Raw genomic sequence first — 18103 nt, 5'->3', positions numbered from 1 at the left:
AGTCAGAAATGGTTTTTGTATGTATGTGTGTTTGTGTGAAATTTTAATGGAAAAATCATTCTTAGATAATGTGTTAAAAGTTGGGGCTTGGCAACCAGGCCTGTTAGTTTCAATTTTTGGTCTTATTACATACTCAGTCTGTGATTTTATTGGTTATAGGTAAAGAATATTAAGACTGCAACTCTGTGGTCTCTAATCACAGCCCTCTGTTATTTTATGTTGCCCATGCCTTCATTCTGCACAAGTGGACCTTGTGAGTTTGTTGAGAGTTTCTAATGGGAATATGTCTATTTTAAACTTTAAAGAATAGTTGTCTTCTGTTTGGGCACACCATTTTTGAGGGATGTTTGTGGCATATGAGAATATTATACCCTCTGAATAATCAAAATAAGTGATCAGATTTTGCTCATATCCCCATCACATTTGGTGCTACTTTTTACCCTCATTGTGACATTGAGTTCCTTGGCCTCTTTTTGTTTTCTTTGACCTTTAGTTCTTTTGATTTTACTTTCTACCCAGCTTAGACCCACAAGCATCCTTTTCAGTGATACTCTCACTCACACTTTGGGATACCCTTTTGACATACCTGCCTTGCCAATGTCCAATCTGCAGTATTTGTCACCACTGTCTCTCTTATACATCCCAGAAAAGCCACACAGTCGTGGAAATTGACCACACTCCGTCTATGCTCTCTAACCTCAACAGAGCCATCGGTTCTACTTGGCAATGCTTCATGTTTTGCTGCTTGACTCTTTGGCGTGTTTCCCACTTGGATGATTCTAATCCTTTACCCTCTACCTGAACCTCCTAATCCCAACTTTACTCCCCTTATTCTCAGTAGATCACTTTGCCTTGACTAAGTAGAACTTTGAATAATCTGATGTGAGTTCATTCAGATTCTGTCTTCTCCATTGTTATCAATTTGTGTCTTTCCCATGTTTTACTCCATTTCTTGATCTCACCACATCCTGCCTCCTCTGGAAGCTTATTCCTTTATTTCTTCTGTCGTAAATGGGAAAGATAATAATTAAAATCCTCAGTCTTTACTCATAGCATCCTTTCTCTTAGCCGTGATCTATCATGATCTATCATACATCCAAATCCCCCATGCTCTCAATAGCTTCATGGTGAAGAAAAACAGACCAAGACAATCTGTGATGACAGAAGTAGGGGATTAATGAAGGGCAGACCTGAAGGTGATGGAATGACTACCAAATATTAAGTGCACCCTAAATCTGAAATCTAAATAAAAAGATAATTGGGCAGGTGAGAGCACTGGAATATTGGAAAGAAATTTCAAAGTATATACAACTTATAAGTCTGGTGCAATTTAAAGGGACAGACACAATTTAAAAGGATAGGTGGATTTAAAGGGAAATCTTCCAAACTTTTAACTTCTGGGGCAGAAAAAAAGGCAAAAAGAAATGAAGAAGAAGTGCCCTTTGGTAATTGGATAGTGAAGAGGAAAAGAAGAAAAGAGGGGAAATATAGGATTGTGCAAGACAGAAGAGAACCATAAATCCAGAGGACTCACAGCTCCACCCTTATTTCAAGACAAATAAAACAAAAACACACTAAAGTACTTTGCTAAACTGACAGAAAAGGGCACCATTAAATAAGAATCGTATATAACAGCCCAGTATCATAAAAATGAACAAGAGATAGGTTTATCCAGGGACGCCTGGGTGGTTCAGCAGTTGAGCATCTCCCTTCTGCTCAGGGTGTGATCCTGGGGTCCTGGAATCGAGTCCCGTATCAGGTTTCCCTGAGCAGCCTGCTTCTCCTTCTGCCTATATCTCTGCCTCTCTCTGTGTCTCTCATGAGTAAATAAATAAAAACTTTAAAAAAAAGAGAGAGAGAGAGAGAGAAGTAAAATCCAAGAAGAACTATTTGAGAAAATCAGGAAATGAAGTTTTACACATATTGCTTGAGGAAACCTTACTACCACCAAAAAATAATCAAGAAGCAGAAGAAAACTTTAAGTCAGATATTTAAAAAGTGAAAACAGAGAACAAAAAAGATAAGAAATGAAGGACAGTTGATAAAACTCAGGAAATACATGGAAGAAAAAGACAAAATTATCTCTAAAACAAAAAAATAAATTACAAGAGCTAAAGACCTCATACTTCCCAATTTCAAACTTACTGCAAAACTATAGTATACAGGACACCTGGGTGGCTCAGTGGTTGGGCGCCTGCCTTCTGCTCAGGTCGTGATCCCAGGATCCGGGACCAAGTCCCGCATCTGACTCCCTGCAAGGAGACTGCTTCTCCCTCTGCCTGTGTCTCTGCCACTCTCTCTTTCTCTGTGTGTGTTTCCCATGAATGAATAGAAAAATCTTAAAAACAAAACAAAACAACAACTATAGTATACGACACTGAGATACTAACATAATAAGGATGGACATACAGATCAATGAATTAGAACTGAGTACAGAAATATGTACTTACATGTATGATCAATTGATCTTTTGACAAGGGCACCAAGACAACTTAAGGGGGAAAGAATAATCTTTCCAACAAATGGTGATAGGAAAACTGGATATGCACATGCAAAAGAATGAATTTGGGCCCCTTCCTCCACCATACCCCCAGAATTATCTCAAAATAAATCATAGTCCTAAATGTAGGAGCTAAAACTATAAAACTTTTAGGAAAAATATAGGAATAAATCTTTGTGACATTAAGTTAGACACTGATTTCCTAAACGTGCTATCAAAAGCACAAGTGACCCCAAAAAAGATACAGTGGGTATCATCAAAATTAAAACCTTTTTTTGCTACAAAGGATACTGTATTAGTTTCTTACAGCTTCTGTAATGAAGTTTCACAAATTGGGTAGCCTAAAACAACAGATACTTCTTTTCTCATGGTTCTAGAGTCTAGAAGTCCAAAATGAAGGTTTTGGCAAGGCCAAGCTCTTTCTAGAGCCTGTTGGGGAATCTTTCCTTGTCTCTTCCTAGCTGCTGGTGTTTTGCTGGCAATCTGTGGCATTCATTGGCTTCTAGGTGGATGAATTCAGTCCTCTGTCTTCACATGGCATCCTCCCTGTCTATATACAAATTTTCCCTTTTTTTTTTTAATTTTTAAAAAATTTTTTATTTATTTATGATAGTCACAGAGAGAGAGAGAGAGAGAGAGAGAGAGGCAGAGACATAGGCAGAGGGAGAAGCAGGCTCCATGCACCGGGAGCCCGACGTAGGATTCGATCCTAGGTCTCCAGGATCACGCCCTGGGCCAAAGGCAGGCGCTAAACCACTGCGCCACCCAGGGATCCCCAAATTTTCCCTTTTTATAAAGATACCAGACATATCGAATTAGGGCCTAGTCTAATTACCTCATTTTAACTTGATTACCTCTATAATCAAATACAGTCATATTCTGAGGTCTTTAGGGGTTAGGACTTCAACATATCTTTTTTGGGGGACAGAATTCAACACATAACAAAGTATCAAGGAAGTATAAAGGCAGTCCACAAAATAGGAGAAAATTACATATCTGATAAGTATCTTATATTTAGAATATACAAAGAACTCTTACTAAACTAACTCAACTAAATAATCAAAAGACAACCTAATTGAAAAATGAGTAAAGGATTTGAATAAACATTTCTCCAAAAAGATATACAAATTACCAAGAAGTACACAAAAGATAATAACCTTAGCCATCAGGGAAATGCAAACCACAATGAGATACCATTTTGTACCCACTAAGACTGGCTATAATAAAAAAATGGAAAACAAGTATTGGTAAAAATATAGAGAAATTGGAACCCTGTGTATTGCTGGTAGGAATGTAAAATGGTGCAACTGTTTTGGAAAACAGTTTTGCAGTTCCTAAGAATGTTAAGTATAGAATTATCATGTGATCTGACAATTCCACTCCTAGGTATATGCCCAAAATAAATGAAAACACATATCTACACAAAAGCTTATACAGTAGACACTTGAACCACAGGGGTTTTAACTGCATGGGTCCACTTGTATGTGGATTTTTTTCTATAAATATAGTACCACAAATGTCTTTTCCTTATGAGTTTCTTTTTTCTTTTTTTAAAGATTTATTCATTTATTCATTCAGAGAGAGCGAGAGAGAGGCAGAGACACAGGCAGAGGGAGAAGCAGGCTCCATGCAGGAAGCCCGATGTGGGATTCGATCTTGGGTCTCCAGGATCACACCCCCGGCTGCAGGCGGCACTAAACCGCTGCGCCATCGGGGCTGCCCTCCTTATGAGTTTCTTAATAATGTTTCCTTTTCTCTAGCTTATTTTATTGTAAGAATACAGTATATAATATACAAAGCATGTGTTAACTCATTGTTTATGTTATTGGTTAACACTTCTGGTCAGAAAAAAAAGACTTCTGGTCAACAGTAGACTGTTAGTAGTTAAGTTTTGGGGGAGTCAAAAATTACATCTGGATTTTTTACTGTGTGGGAGCATTGGCACCACTAACCCCCATTTTGTTCAAGGGTCAACCAAACACAAATGATAGCAGCATTATCAGTAATAGCCAAAAATGAAAACAATACAAATGTCCATCAAATAATAAATGGATAAACAAAATATGATGCATTCACACAGTGAGTATTATTCAGCCATAAAAAGGAATAGAGCACAACAAATTACAACTTGAATATCTCTTGAAAACATTATGCTAAGTGGAAGAAGTCAGTCACAAAAGACCGTGTAATGTATGATTCCATTTATATGAAGTGTCCAGAACAGGCAAATCCATGGAGACAGAAAATAGATCGGTGGTTTCCTAGGGCTGGGGAAGCAAGGGGAGGCCAGGAGAAGGTTGGAAGAGAATGAAGAGTGCTAATGGGTGTGGATTTCTTCTGGGATGATAAAACGGTCCTAAAATTTACTATGGTGATTATCACACAACTCAGTGAATACACCAAAAACCATTGAGATGTGCACTTTAAACGGGTAAGCCATGTTATATGTGAATTACATCTCAGTGAAGCAGATTTTGTGAACCTTGAGAAGACTAAGGGGTGGGGTACCCATTCCCATCCATCCCAGTTTGTGCAGAGGCCAAAAAGAGCTTAAAAGTTACATACCAAAATATTAAGTAATCTTTGGCTTATAATTTTCTTCTTTTTGTGTTTTTGCATTTTCTGATCTTTCTATAATAACTTTTATTATATTTTAAGTATAATGAAATTCAATGAATTCAATTAAGTGAAAGTAAAGAAACAGAGCTTTTTGCTATATGACGTGACAGACACCAAGTGACAAAGTTTCAGGAAGGTATTAGTGGAAAAACTAGTGATTTCTGAGTAAAAAATAGTTTATTTTAGTTAACAGTATGACATCAATGTTAATTTCCTTGTTTTGATAATTGTGCTTTGGTTACATAAGATGCTGACCTTAGGGAAAGCTGGCTCAAAGATATATAAAACCCTCTACTATTTTTGCAACTTTTCTGCAAGTCTAAAATTAGTTCAGGAGGAATCAAAAGAAAAGAAGAAAACTAAGTAGTCTCTTGTGTCCACTTCCTTATTGTTGTTCTCTCATCTCAGTTTCTTATCATCTTCTGCCTACATTGTTTTACCTGCAAGTGCCCCTTCAAAGATTACCAGAAATCTGTTGTTTTTCTTAACTTTCTTGACCTCTGACATCTGATACTGTTGTCTTCTCCACGTGATCTCTTGCATTGTATAATAGAAAGCTCTGCTTTTTTTCTTTTATTGGCTGGACATTGTCTTTTACTTTCTTTTTTCCCTCCGTCTTCTATCCTCAACCATTTTTACCATCTTGTCACCAAGATGTCACCACTATGTCACCACTATGTAAGTGCCTCTTTAAAAAACTTTCATAGAATGGAAGTTACTGTAAAAAAGATTAAAAGATCCAGGCAAGCAAACAAGAAGAAAATAAGCCTAGCGAGCCCTCATCATTTAGTATTTTGGTATGTAACTTTTAGACTGTGTGTGGATTGAGACTGGCCATCCTCACCCTCAGTCTTCTTTAAGTTGTCAAACTGCGTGAAAAAATTTAATTAGGTTTTAAAAGTTATCAGAGTAGCGAGAATTAAAGGAGATGGTAAATGCACATGGTAAAATCAAAAGCCACAACCTCCCGGGGCGGGGGGTGGGGGGGCACATGATGTTACATTTGGATTATTTCAGTAGTACTCTGAAGGCTTTGGTTTATTTTTCATGTTATTAGGATAAACTTACCTAGAGCCATGAATATTTCACATACCACCCTTTCTTCAGTGATTTTTAGTGGCTCTTTATTGCTCTGAGATAAAGTTGAAATGTTAATAGCTACTTCCTAGAACTATGGTGTCTAGAGTAAGGTTTATACTAGATGATCCATTAAGATGTAAGAAGAATATATTAGAAATTCTATTTATATTTAAAACAAAATTTTAAAGATATTTATTTATTTATTTATTTATTTATTTATTTATTTATTTATTTATTTATCAGAGAGACCAGAGAGTACAAGCAGGGGGAGGAGCAGAGGGAGAAGGAGAAGCAGGCTCCCCACTGAGCCCATGGGGTTCAATCCCAGGACCCTGAGATCATGACCTGAGCCAAAGGCAGGTGCTTAAGCAACTGAGCCACCCACCTGCCCCTTGTTTATATTTTTTTTCCTTGTTTATATTTTTAAATTTATCCCTAAAAAAACGTTTTTATTTTTATGCAGATTTATATTATGTCTATTGTATTAGTATAGTAATACATCTGTATAACTTATAATTGAATGGATAGATCGGTACTGATGGAAGTGGAGAGAGAGACATAAAGGTGTGTGCACATCTTCAATAGAAAAATCAGAAAGCAAAAGAGCATGTACATAATTATTACATTAATCCAAAATAATAATTTTTGTTTGATATGAAAGCAGTGGGATCATAAACTTGTAATTGGTATGTTAAGTTTATGAAAGGGGGTTATTATATATATTTTTTAAAATTTTAAATCAAGGGAAGTTGTTTTCATATATATATACATACATATATATATATATACACACACACACACATATGTTCATGTGTGTATGTGCATACACTTTTTTTTTTTTTTAAGTAGGCTCTATGCCTAACATGGGGCTTAAATTCATGACCCCAAGATCAGGAATCACATGTTTTACTGACTGAGTCAGCTAGGTGCCCCGCTTATATATTTTAAAGTTAAATGGTTAATTCTCAGTAGTGGGAAAATAGAGAATTGTTATTTTTCTCTTCATGCTTTTTGTACAATTTGTTTTCTATTTCCACAAGAAAGAAATGAAGTTTTGACTATCTTTCAAAGCTTAATTTCTTCGGGAAACCTCCACTGCTGCTCTGGTCAGTAATCTTTCTCTTCTCTGAATTCCAGTAGCACTTACTTTTGTCTCCATGGCAGTTTGTTTTATTCTTCATTGGGCAAGCTATTGCACATGCACTATGCTAGATGCTGATAGATGCTCAGGACACAAAGACACAAATTGTTTCAAGGAACAGTGTCTTGTTTTTAGGGAAGAAAAAGGTACAACCAATTGTAACAGGGTACAGAATGCAGTCAAAGCACAGAGGGACCATCTAGAAGTAAGAGAAAGCTGCTTATTCCACATCGTATGTGAATTATCTTTCTGGGACTTCCAAGCTTCTTGAAAACATGAACAGTTTATTGTGGGATTTTTTTGGAAGGGGATTAGGTTGGGTTTTATATTATTTGTAACTGCAAGTAATAAAGTATGTTTTTTTACAGAGCACATTTAATTTTGATTTTTAAGTGCTCGCTTCGGCAGCACATATACTAAAATTTTGATTTTTAAAAGTAGGTAATAAGTTCATATAGTAAATAGTCAAAATGGCATAGAAAGTTATACATGAAAAGTCTCAGTGCTTCCCATGACTCTGCTCACCCCATTCATTCCCACCCCCCGAACATACCCTATTGGTAACCACTTTTATTATTTTTCCTTATCTTTCCTGCAATGCAACCAAATGTAAGTAAAGATTCTTAATTTTTTTTTCAGGAAAATTCCCAGATGTTTCAAGGTAGACCTTGCAAGAATATGTACCCTAATGAATATTTTCCTCATGGAATAACAAATGGAGCTAGTTGGTATAATGTCCCAGGTAAACATTCTTTAATATCAAGGCCATATAACTTGATGGATTTTCTTCCCACTGGATGGTGCTGCTTCTTACTGATTTTTTAATTTTGAGAAAATATCATTCTTTTAAAAATATTATTTAAATAATTTAAAATATTCAGATAACCTTTTCAATTATCTTTTAATTTGGTACTTTTGGAGTTTCAGTAAAGATACTGTACTAAAACTTTATGAAAGTGTTATATTTTACCTCTGGCTGTGACAAAAATCCTTTGGTGTGCTAATAAGAAGAGGGTAAGCTATACTTGATTTCTTTTTGGACATGAAACTGTAGGTATCTTACCTATACCATCCACATCAGGGAACTCTCAAATGAACATACTATTGTTTTTCAGCCAATGCTGAGAAAAGATGGATTTGGCTTTTTTACTAGGAGTGTTGCTTACTTTTTGGGATCTGATCTAGTTCTACTTCAGAGTTACTGATTTTAATTTATTATCCTTTAGGTGGTATGCAGGACTGGAACTATTTACAAACAAATTGCTTTGAAGTGACTATTGAGCTAGGTTGTGTGAAATACCCATTTGAGAAAGATCTGCCAAAATTTTGGGAACAGAATCGAAGATCTCTAATCCAGTTTATGAAACAGGTAACTATTCAGGAATGAAGTATGAAATTTCTCCCAAGAGCAAGAATACTTTTATGTGTACATGTAGTTTTCACACAGTGATTTTCAAATACACCCTTCTGAATTCAGCCTATTCATGTTTTGGTGTGTTTATCTAGAAAATTCATGGATGAAAATGAGTTCACTTGTATGCAGGAGGAGGAATTGAAAATGATTAAACAAGGTGGTGGTGGTGATTTGCCTTTTTTTTTTTTTTAAAGATTTTATTTACTTATTCATGAGAGACACAGAGACAGAAGCAGAGGGAGAAGCAGACTCCCTGTAGGGAGCCTAATGGGAGACTTGATCCCAGGACTCCAGGATCATGACCTGAGCCAAAGGCAGACGCTCAACCACTGAGCCACCTAGGCGCACTGATTTGCGTCTTTTTTTTTAAGATTTTATTTATTTATTTGAGAGAGAAAGCACATGCACAAGCAGGGGGAGGGGCAGAGGGACAAGCAGACTCACTGCTGAGCACAGAGCCCGATGCAGGGCTCCATGTCAGGCTCCATCCCAGGACCCTGAGATCATGATCTGAGCTAAAGACTGACACTTATTTTCAAGTGCCATTATCTCACAAAAGAAAACTAATAGTATTCTCTAATATTACCTAGTACATAGTCCACATTCAAATTTCCCTCTCTTTTACCCCAAAATGTCTTTTCATAGCTATATTTTAGAGCCAGTATCTAGCCAAGGTTTATGTATTGCATTTGATTATTACATCTTTTTACTCACTTTAATCTAGAACAGTCCTTCCGTTCTTTAAAAATGACATCCACCCCCTTTTTAAAAAAGATTTATCTATTTTTTTGAGAGAAAGAGAGTGAGCAAGTGGAGGGGGCAGAAGGAAAGAATCTCAATCAGACTCCCTGTTCAGTGTAGAGCCCCAACATGGAGCTTGACATAGAGCTTGACATGGAGCTTGATGCAGGGTTCAGTCTCTCGACTCTGAGATCATGACCTGAGCCAAAATCAAGAGTTGGAGGCTCAACTGACTGAACCACCCAGGCACCCCTGACATTTCCCTTTTAAAGAGGACTGGACAGTTTTCTTGTAGAATGTCCTATATACTGAAATTGTCAGATGTGCTAAAGTTTAAACAGTGCTGTTTGTATTTTTCGTGATAAAGATGAACCTAAGACTATGAAAAATTAGCCTTTCAGAAACTAAAATATTTTGCTTAAATGGGTGTTTACATTTAGCTTTACTCTCAACTCCTAAATTCCTATTTGTTCCACATGTTACTTTATCAATCTATTATTTTGGATATGAGTTCCCCAAATAATTAGATGATGATCTTTACCATTCATATCTGGGTGTCCTTGTACTTTATCCAGGTTCATCAGGGTGTCAAAGGATTTGTCCTAGATGCCACAGATGGCAGGGGTATATTAAATGCCACCATTAGTGTTGCTGAAATTAATCATCCAGTGACTACCTACAAAACTGGAGATTACTGGCGTCTCTTGGTTCCAGGAACTTATAAAATCACAGCATCTGCTCGAGGGTGAGTGACTAAATACTTTGATATTAAGTGCTTGAGGAAAGACAAACATGATTCTGTCCTAGAAGATTATTGTCAGAAAGCCTTGGAGAAGTCAAGCAACCTTGAGTTTAATGCTGGAAAGTTTAGAGCTGGTTACACATTTGATCCTCCTCTAGTGATAAATGAGTATATAAGCTATCAGATTTAAGAAATCTATGATATTCTGGACTTTAAACAGTAGACTCCTCCTCTCAGGTCCCCTGCCTCCTGTCCAGATGTAAGGCTATAGTGAACGATTCCTTCACTATTGGTAACAATTCTGGGAAATACCTGTTAGTTGGGAAAAAAGGACTCCTGTTCTTTTCTTTTTTTTTTTTTTTTTAAGATTTTTATTTATTTACTCATGAGAGAGGCAGAAACACAGGCAGAGGGAGAAGCAGACTCCCTGTAGGGAGTCCGATGTGGGGCTCAATCCCAGGACCCAGGGATCACCCCCTGAGCCAAAGGCAGATGCTCAACCACTAAGCCATCCAGGTGCCCCAAGGACTTCTGTACATACATGTTCCAATAAATACCACCACTTTACATTTGTTTCTTTTTAAAGCTCTTTCACGCTCTCTTTTTCTATCCTCACCTAAACCATTCTTTTATTGATTGATTGATTTTTTTTGAGTATAGTTGACACAAAATGTTATATTAGTTTCAGAAGTACAACATAATGATTTAACAAGTCTATAGTTATGGTCTGCTCATCACAAGTACAGCTACCTTTGGTCACTGTACAACACTGTTACAATACCATTGGCTGCATTCCCTGTTCCGTACCTTTCATCCCTGTGACTTATGCATTCTGTAACTGGAAGTGTGTATCTCCCACTCCTCTTCACCCATTCTGCCCACCTGTCCCCTGCAACCATCAGACTGTTCTCTGTATTTATGAGCCTGTTTCTGCTTTTTGTTTATTTGTTCATGCATTTGTTTTCTGAGATTCCATATCTGAGTGAAATCATATAGTATTTGCCTTTCTCAGCCTGATTTATTTCACTGAGTGTAATACCCTCTAGGTCCATGGATGTTGTTGCAGATAAAAATCTCATTTTTTATGGTTGCATAATATTTCATATATACCACATCTTCCCTTTTTAAAAAAAAGGTTTTATTTATTTATTCATGAGAGACTCAGAGAGAGAGGCAGAGACATAGACAGCAGGAGAAGCAGGCTCCATGCAGGAAGCCTGCTGTGGGATTTGATCCAGGATTCCAGGATCATGCCCTGAGCCAAAGGCAGACGCTCTACCACTGAGCCACCCAGGCATCCCTATACACCACATCTTCCTTATCCATTGGTCTATTGATGGATGCTTGGGTTGTTTCCATATCTTGGCCATTGTAAATAATTCTGCAATAAACATAGGGGTACATGTATCTTTTTTATTTATTGTTTTTGTTTCCTTTGGGTAAATACCCAATAATGGAATTATTAGATCATAGGGTATTTTTTAAAATTTTTTTGAGGAACTTCATACAGTTTTCCACAGTGGTTGTGCCCATTTACATCCCCATCAGCAGTGTAAAAGGATTCCTTTTTCTCCACATCCTTGCCAACACTTGTTATTTCTTGTCTTCTTGATTTTAGCTATTCTCACAGGTTCAAGGTGGTATCTCATTGTGGTTTTGATTTACATTTCCCTGATGATTAGTGATGTTGAACATCTTTTCATGTGCCTGTTGACCTTCTGTATATCCTCTCTAGAAAAATGTCTATTCACGTCCTATGGCAATTTTTAATTGGATTGATGGTTTTTTTGGTGTTAACTTATATAAGTTCTTTATATATTTGGGTTGTTTTTTTTTTTTTTTAATTTTTATTTATTTATGATAGTTACAGAGAGAGAGAGAGAGAGGCAGAGACACAAGCAGGCTCCATGCACCGGGAGCCCGATGTGGGATTCGATCCCGGGTCTCCAGGATCGCGCCCTGGGCCAAAGGCAGGCGCCAAACCACTGCGCCACCCAGGGATCCCATATATTTGGGTATTAAACACTTACTGGATATATCATTTTCAAATATCTTCTCTCATTTGATAGGTTGCCTTTTTGTTTTGTTGATGATTTCCTTCACTGTGCAAAAAGCATTTTACTTTGATGTAGTCCCAATAGTTTATTTTTGCTTTTATTTCCCTTGCCTTACATATAGCTAGAAAAACATTTCTGTGGCCAATATAAGACAAATTACTACCTGTCTTCTAGGAATTTTTATGGTTTCAGGTCTCACATTTAGGTCTTTAATCCATTTTGAGTTTATTTATGTGTGTGGTGTTAGAAAGTAGTCCAGTTTCATTCATTTACATGTAGCTGTCCAGTTTTCCCAGCACCATTTATTGAAGAGACCACCTTTTCCTTATTGTATATTCTTGCCTTGTTTGTTATAGATTAATTGACAATGTATGTATGGATTTATTTCTAAGCTTTCTATTCTGTTCCATTGATCTATGTGTCTGCTTTCCGTGACCACCTTACTGTTTTAATTACTACAGCTTTGCAGTATACCTTGAAATCTAAGCTTGTGATACCTCAGGTTTACTTTTCTTTTTCAAGATTGCTTTGGCTATTTGAGGTCTTTTGTGGTTCCATACAAATTTTAATATTTTTTGTTCTAGTTCTATGAAAAATGCTGTTGGTGTTTTGACAGGGATTTCATTGAATTTGTAGATTGCTTTAGGTAGTATGGACATTTTAACAATATTAATTCTTCCAATCCATGAGCATGGAATATCTTTCCATTTGTTTGTATTATTTTCAATACCTTTCATCAGTGTTTTATAGTTTTAGGGGTATAGGTCTTTCACCTCTTTGGTTAAGTTTATTTCTAGGATTTTATTCTTTTTAGTGCAATTGTAAATGGAATTGTTTTCTTAATTTCTCTTTCTACCTCTTTGTTATTAATGTATAGAAATACTACTGATTTCTGGGTATTTTGTATCCTGCAACTTTACTGAATTTATTACTTCTAGTAGATTTTTGGGTAGCCTTTAGGATTTTCTATGTACAATATCATGTCATCTGCAAATAGTGACAGCTTAACTTCTTTACCAATATGGATGCCTCTTATTTCTTTTGTTTGATTACTGTGGCCAGGAATTCCAGTACCAGTGGCAAGAGTGGATCGTTTTTTTATTCCTGATTTTAGAGGAAAAGTTCTCAGCTTTTCACCATTGAGTATGATGTTAGCTGTAAATTTTTCATATGTGGCCTTTATTATGTTGAAGTATTACTTTGGTGAATTTTTCTTATTTCCAATTCTCTAAGAAAGGCAATTTTCATCTTTTTTATAAATTTTATTTTTACAAAGATATATTTACTTAAGAAAATGAGCTTGTGACTTTTTTCTTTGGAAAAAACTTAATTTTCTTTATCTTCCTTATCCTTTTTAAAGAGCTTAGAAGGGGATCCCTGGGTGGTGCAGTGGTTTGGCGCTTACCTTTGGCCCAGGGCGCGATCCTGGAGACCCGGGATGGAGTCCCACATCAGGCTCCCGCTGCATGGAGCCTGTTTCTCCCTCTGCCTGTCTCTGCCTCTCTCTCTGTCTCTCTGTGACTACCATAAATAAATTTAAAAAAAAAAAAAATTAAAAAAAAAAAGAGCTTAGAATCGGAACTACTTGACTGTTTAATCTGAAACATCGTTTTTACTCTCTTAGTTTTCTTTTTTGTGTTTTAATAAGCGTAGGTGTTACCAGTAGATATTTTTCTCTCCCCTTACTGGCTGTCTTATTTATGAAGAGTTAGTTTGAACATTACACTGAAGTGAGGATAAGTACATGAAAACATTTATAGTTACTGCTACCTTTTTTTAAAGAAAAATTTCAAAAATCTAGTGGTTTGTAAAATGGATGGATTAGAACTTCACACTGATGAGAAATGAGATCTTTTCTGTTTTTCTTCCATTTTAGCATAGTATTAGAAAAACAAAAACAGCAAGATATCTGAAAAATAGGGCAGGAATGATGCAGTTGATAGAAAATGTCCTAATTAGTACCTCTCAAATTTTTCCAAACACATACCCTGATGACAGACAAGTGGACTCAGATTCCAGGAGACATGGGGTATTTATAACTTTCTTTTCACGTCATATGTTGTTTTTTTTTTAATATTTTTATTTATTTATTCATAGAGAGAGAGAGAGGCAGAAGCACAGGCAAAGAGAGAAGCATGCTCCACGCAAGGAGCCCGACGCAGGACTCGATCCCGTGTCCCCAGGATCACACCTCGGGCCACAGGCGGCACTAAACCGCTGCGCCACCGGGGCTGCCCTGATGTCAGATGTTTAATCAAAAAACTCAATCACATTTTACAGCCTATCCATGACTGTTCTGTGTTAATTAATATTTAAAACAAATAATAAACTATCACAAAGTTAAATATTTGACTCTTAGAGGATTTATCTCAAGGATTCATGTCTCCTCTGAAGACTTCTATTTCCCTGAGGCCTGGGTATTCCCACTGCAGAAGCATGGCTCTGATGTCTCCTTTATTCTAGGTATAATCCAGTTACCAAGAATGTGACGGTCAAGAGCGAAGGTGCTATTCAGGTGAACTTCACACTTGTCCGATCTTCAGCAGATTCAAACAACGAATCAAAGAAAGGAAAGGGGGATAGCACCAACACTGATGATGTCAGTGATCCAACTACTAAAGAGTTTGAGACTTTAATTAAAGACCTTTCAGCTGAGAACGGTTTAGAAGGCCTCATGTTACGATCTTCCTCAATTCTGGCTCTTTATCGATACCATTCATACAAAGACTTATCAGAGTTTCTGAGAGGACTAGTAATGAACTACCCACACATCACAAATCTCACCAAGTAAGTGCCACTCTCTTACTGCTTTTCTTTCTTTCCTTTTTTTAAAGAAATTACATTCAACATAAGCCATGTTGAATGGTTCTTGTAATTTATTTGGGAGCTGCATATAGAGAGAATTGAAGTTTACTTATTTTGAAACAGATACTGCTTAGAGATCTTTCTAACACTGAAACTGGAAATTTTTATGAGGAACATTGGAGGAGAATTACTTTTTAGATTAACAATGGATGATCTGTGCCTCCTGGACATGTAAAATTACTCTTCCTAATGATTACTTTGACTGAATTAAAAATGTTCTCCACTTCTCAGCTATAGATTCATGTCCTGGCTGTAATTTAGTTTATTTGGGGGGGGGACAAGGGACAGATTTGGAGCTATGAGCTCACCCATTAGGGAATCATTCTTTTTTTTTTTTTTTTTTTTTTACCCAAATAGAAAATTAAGCCTGGTTGCTGTCATTTTCTCTAGTCTTTATTCACAGTTGCTATTCCCTGAAAACTTAGGGACAATAGGTGATTGAGGGTCCTGGAAAAATATTCAATACTGGCTTAAGGAAAACTGATGCTGAGCCAGCCTTTAGCTTAACTTTCTGTGTCTTCTCTGCCTCACTTTCACTGTTTCATTATAAATCTTTTTTAGGTCTTGTTATAGTTACTCGAATATTTTCTTGATTTGTTGATACCTATCATTTGCCCATTGAGAGCTGTACTCTGCATTTTTCCCTGAGCTTATAGTTCTCTACTACATACCTAAGGAACATTCTCTAGCCTTTTACGTTTTTACTTTGTTTTTCTTTATTTGTCCTTCTAATTTTATCTAGACATTTAGCTTCTCAAATACTGGTTTATAATATTCCTAGATGCAAAGATTGATATTTACGTTGGCAATACCAATTACCTCTCTTCCTCAACTGATTCATAAATATTTCTGCCCAATTCAGGTTTTAATATTGTCCATTTTAGTGCCATTTAGAGCTTGTAGACTTTCTTATTTTAAAATAAACGAAAAATTTGACATAATTTTTTGTTCTTTTCATTTAAGTTCTAGTTTATTTAAGTTCTTTTTAACCTTCCAATTCAAGATGCACTTTTCAGTTAAATATTTTCCCCCGAATATGCAATACCTGCCAATGGTAAGACACAAGACAGTTTTAGGTGGTCCACCAATGGGCACTAAGCATCATTGAATAGAATTGTGGGAAACCAATAATTTTTCTTTTCTATTAATCCTTCTCAATTTAATACTGATATTTTTTCCCTACATAACTCTTGTAAATCTCCCTTTGTATCAAAGAAACCAGGCCTTAAGTTCAGAGCTCTTGGGCAATCATAGCACTTTAAATGATTTTTCTTACAATACTAGTATTGCATTTATAGTAAAGTATAAAGTGTCTTATTTATATAAATTAATTTACATTCAGAAAGTAGGGTTCTGTGCATTTGTATATATGTAAATTTTTTCATAATAAAAAATGTGAGTGAGTTAATTTAAAAAACATGTTAGCTAAATAGTAGTACAGATTATAGGAGGCAGGGTAAATACTGTGAAGATGGCATGAGAATGACTGAATTCCTAAATTTGATAATATCTTACTTGTATTTGATTTTCTTCGGTCAAGGAAAACTAATTTTCTTAGGGTTTTCTGACATAATGATTCATTCTTTAAAGATTTAAAGGCTTTTCATGTTTGTTTTCATGACTTTTTAAAATATCTGTATGTCAACATTAACATAATACCTGATTACTTCTGACTTTTTTTTTTGAAAGTTTGGGACAGAGCTCTGAATATCGTCACATTTGGTCCCTTGAAATCTCCAATAAACCCAACATATCTGAGCCTGAAGAACCAAAGATTCGTTTTGTTGCTGGTATCCATGGAAATGCTCCAGTTGGAACTGAACTACTTTTGGCTTTGGCAGAATTTCTCTGCCTAAACTACAAAAAGAATCCAGCTGTTACTCAAGTAAGAGAATAACCTGTTTTGACATGCTTCAGAAGGGGAAAAACGGAGTCATGCATTGAGATTAAGGCACCATTAAAAATTTTTTAGGAGCACCTATCTGGCTTAGTTGGTAGATACCTGTGACTCTTGATCTCAGGGTTGTGAGTTCAAGCCCCACATTGGGCCTAGAACTTACTTTAAAAAAATTTTTTTTTTAATTTCCTGTTGAATTTTACACAGAGGCACTTTTAGTGTATTATAAATTTTTTTTAAATGGACCATCTTTGGGCAGCCCAGGTGGCTCAGCGGTTTAGCGCCGCATTGAGACCAGGGGATGATCCTAGAGTCCCAGGATCAAGTCCCATGTTGGGCTCCCTGCATGGAGCCTACTTCTCCCTCTGTCTCTGTCTCTCTCTCTGTCTCTCATGAATAAATAAATTTAAAAAAAAAAAAACTATAAAAATAAGAGGACCATCTTTGTCTATACTCATTGTTAATAGTGTCTTTCTGTTATATTTCTTTGTGTGTAATTAAGAAGCATAGAAGAAAAAATACTAAAGATTTATATTCAGTCCTTTACTCCTTTAATAGTCAAAGTGCCCTTCTTTACTCACCATTCTGTACATTCTAACTTGAGAGACTTATATTGCTAGGAATACAAGGAGGAAAAACAAATAGTTTTTCTTTTCATGTAAGAAGTTCAAAATTATTGGACATCTTGGCTACTAAGAGATTTTAGAAAAAGCAATATGGCTTTTTCTAAATATGGTTTTGTCTACTTTAGCCACACATGACTACAGAAAAGAACTTTGATCCAGAGAATTGGTCATATATGATTAAGGAACCTAATTCTGTGTTGTCTTAGAGAAAGGAAGTGTGCTCCCTCTAGAGCACCCACTAACTGGCACTGCCTATATATAGACTTTAGGAAAGGGGAAAGGAACTAATACTTGTTTAGTACCTGCATGTGTCAGGTGCTTACACCAAGTACTTTCCATGTATCATAATTTAATCCTCAATTTACGTTATCTCCATTTTATAGATGTGAAAACTGAGACAGAGATAGTTGATAACTTACAC

At 36.2% G+C, this 18103-nt stretch overlaps 1 protein-coding gene across 1 annotated transcript in view; it reads left to right on the top strand.

The window, feature by feature from the left end:
* Window positions 1-18103, top strand: part of CPD (carboxypeptidase D) — a 79754-nt gene that overhangs the window by 46495 nt on the left and 15156 nt on the right. Inside the window, exons 9-13 of the mRNA XM_041725011.1 lie at window positions 7980-8082; window positions 8567-8709; window positions 10071-10240; window positions 14758-15081; window positions 16849-17044. Of these exons, the coding sequence (XP_041580945.1) occupies window positions 7980-8082; window positions 8567-8709; window positions 10071-10240; window positions 14758-15081; window positions 16849-17044 (936 nt within the window). The remainder of the gene's footprint in view (window positions 1-7979; window positions 8083-8566; window positions 8710-10070; window positions 10241-14757; window positions 15082-16848; window positions 17045-18103) is intronic.

This window comes from Vulpes lagopus, chromosome 12 (genome assembly GCF_018345385.1).
Source record: "Vulpes lagopus strain Blue_001 chromosome 12, ASM1834538v1, whole genome shotgun sequence".
NCBI lineage: Eukaryota > Metazoa > Chordata > Mammalia > Carnivora > Canidae > Vulpes > Vulpes lagopus.
Note: the sequence above shows the minus strand (reverse complement) of the source record. Positions and strands in the feature narration are given on the sequence as shown.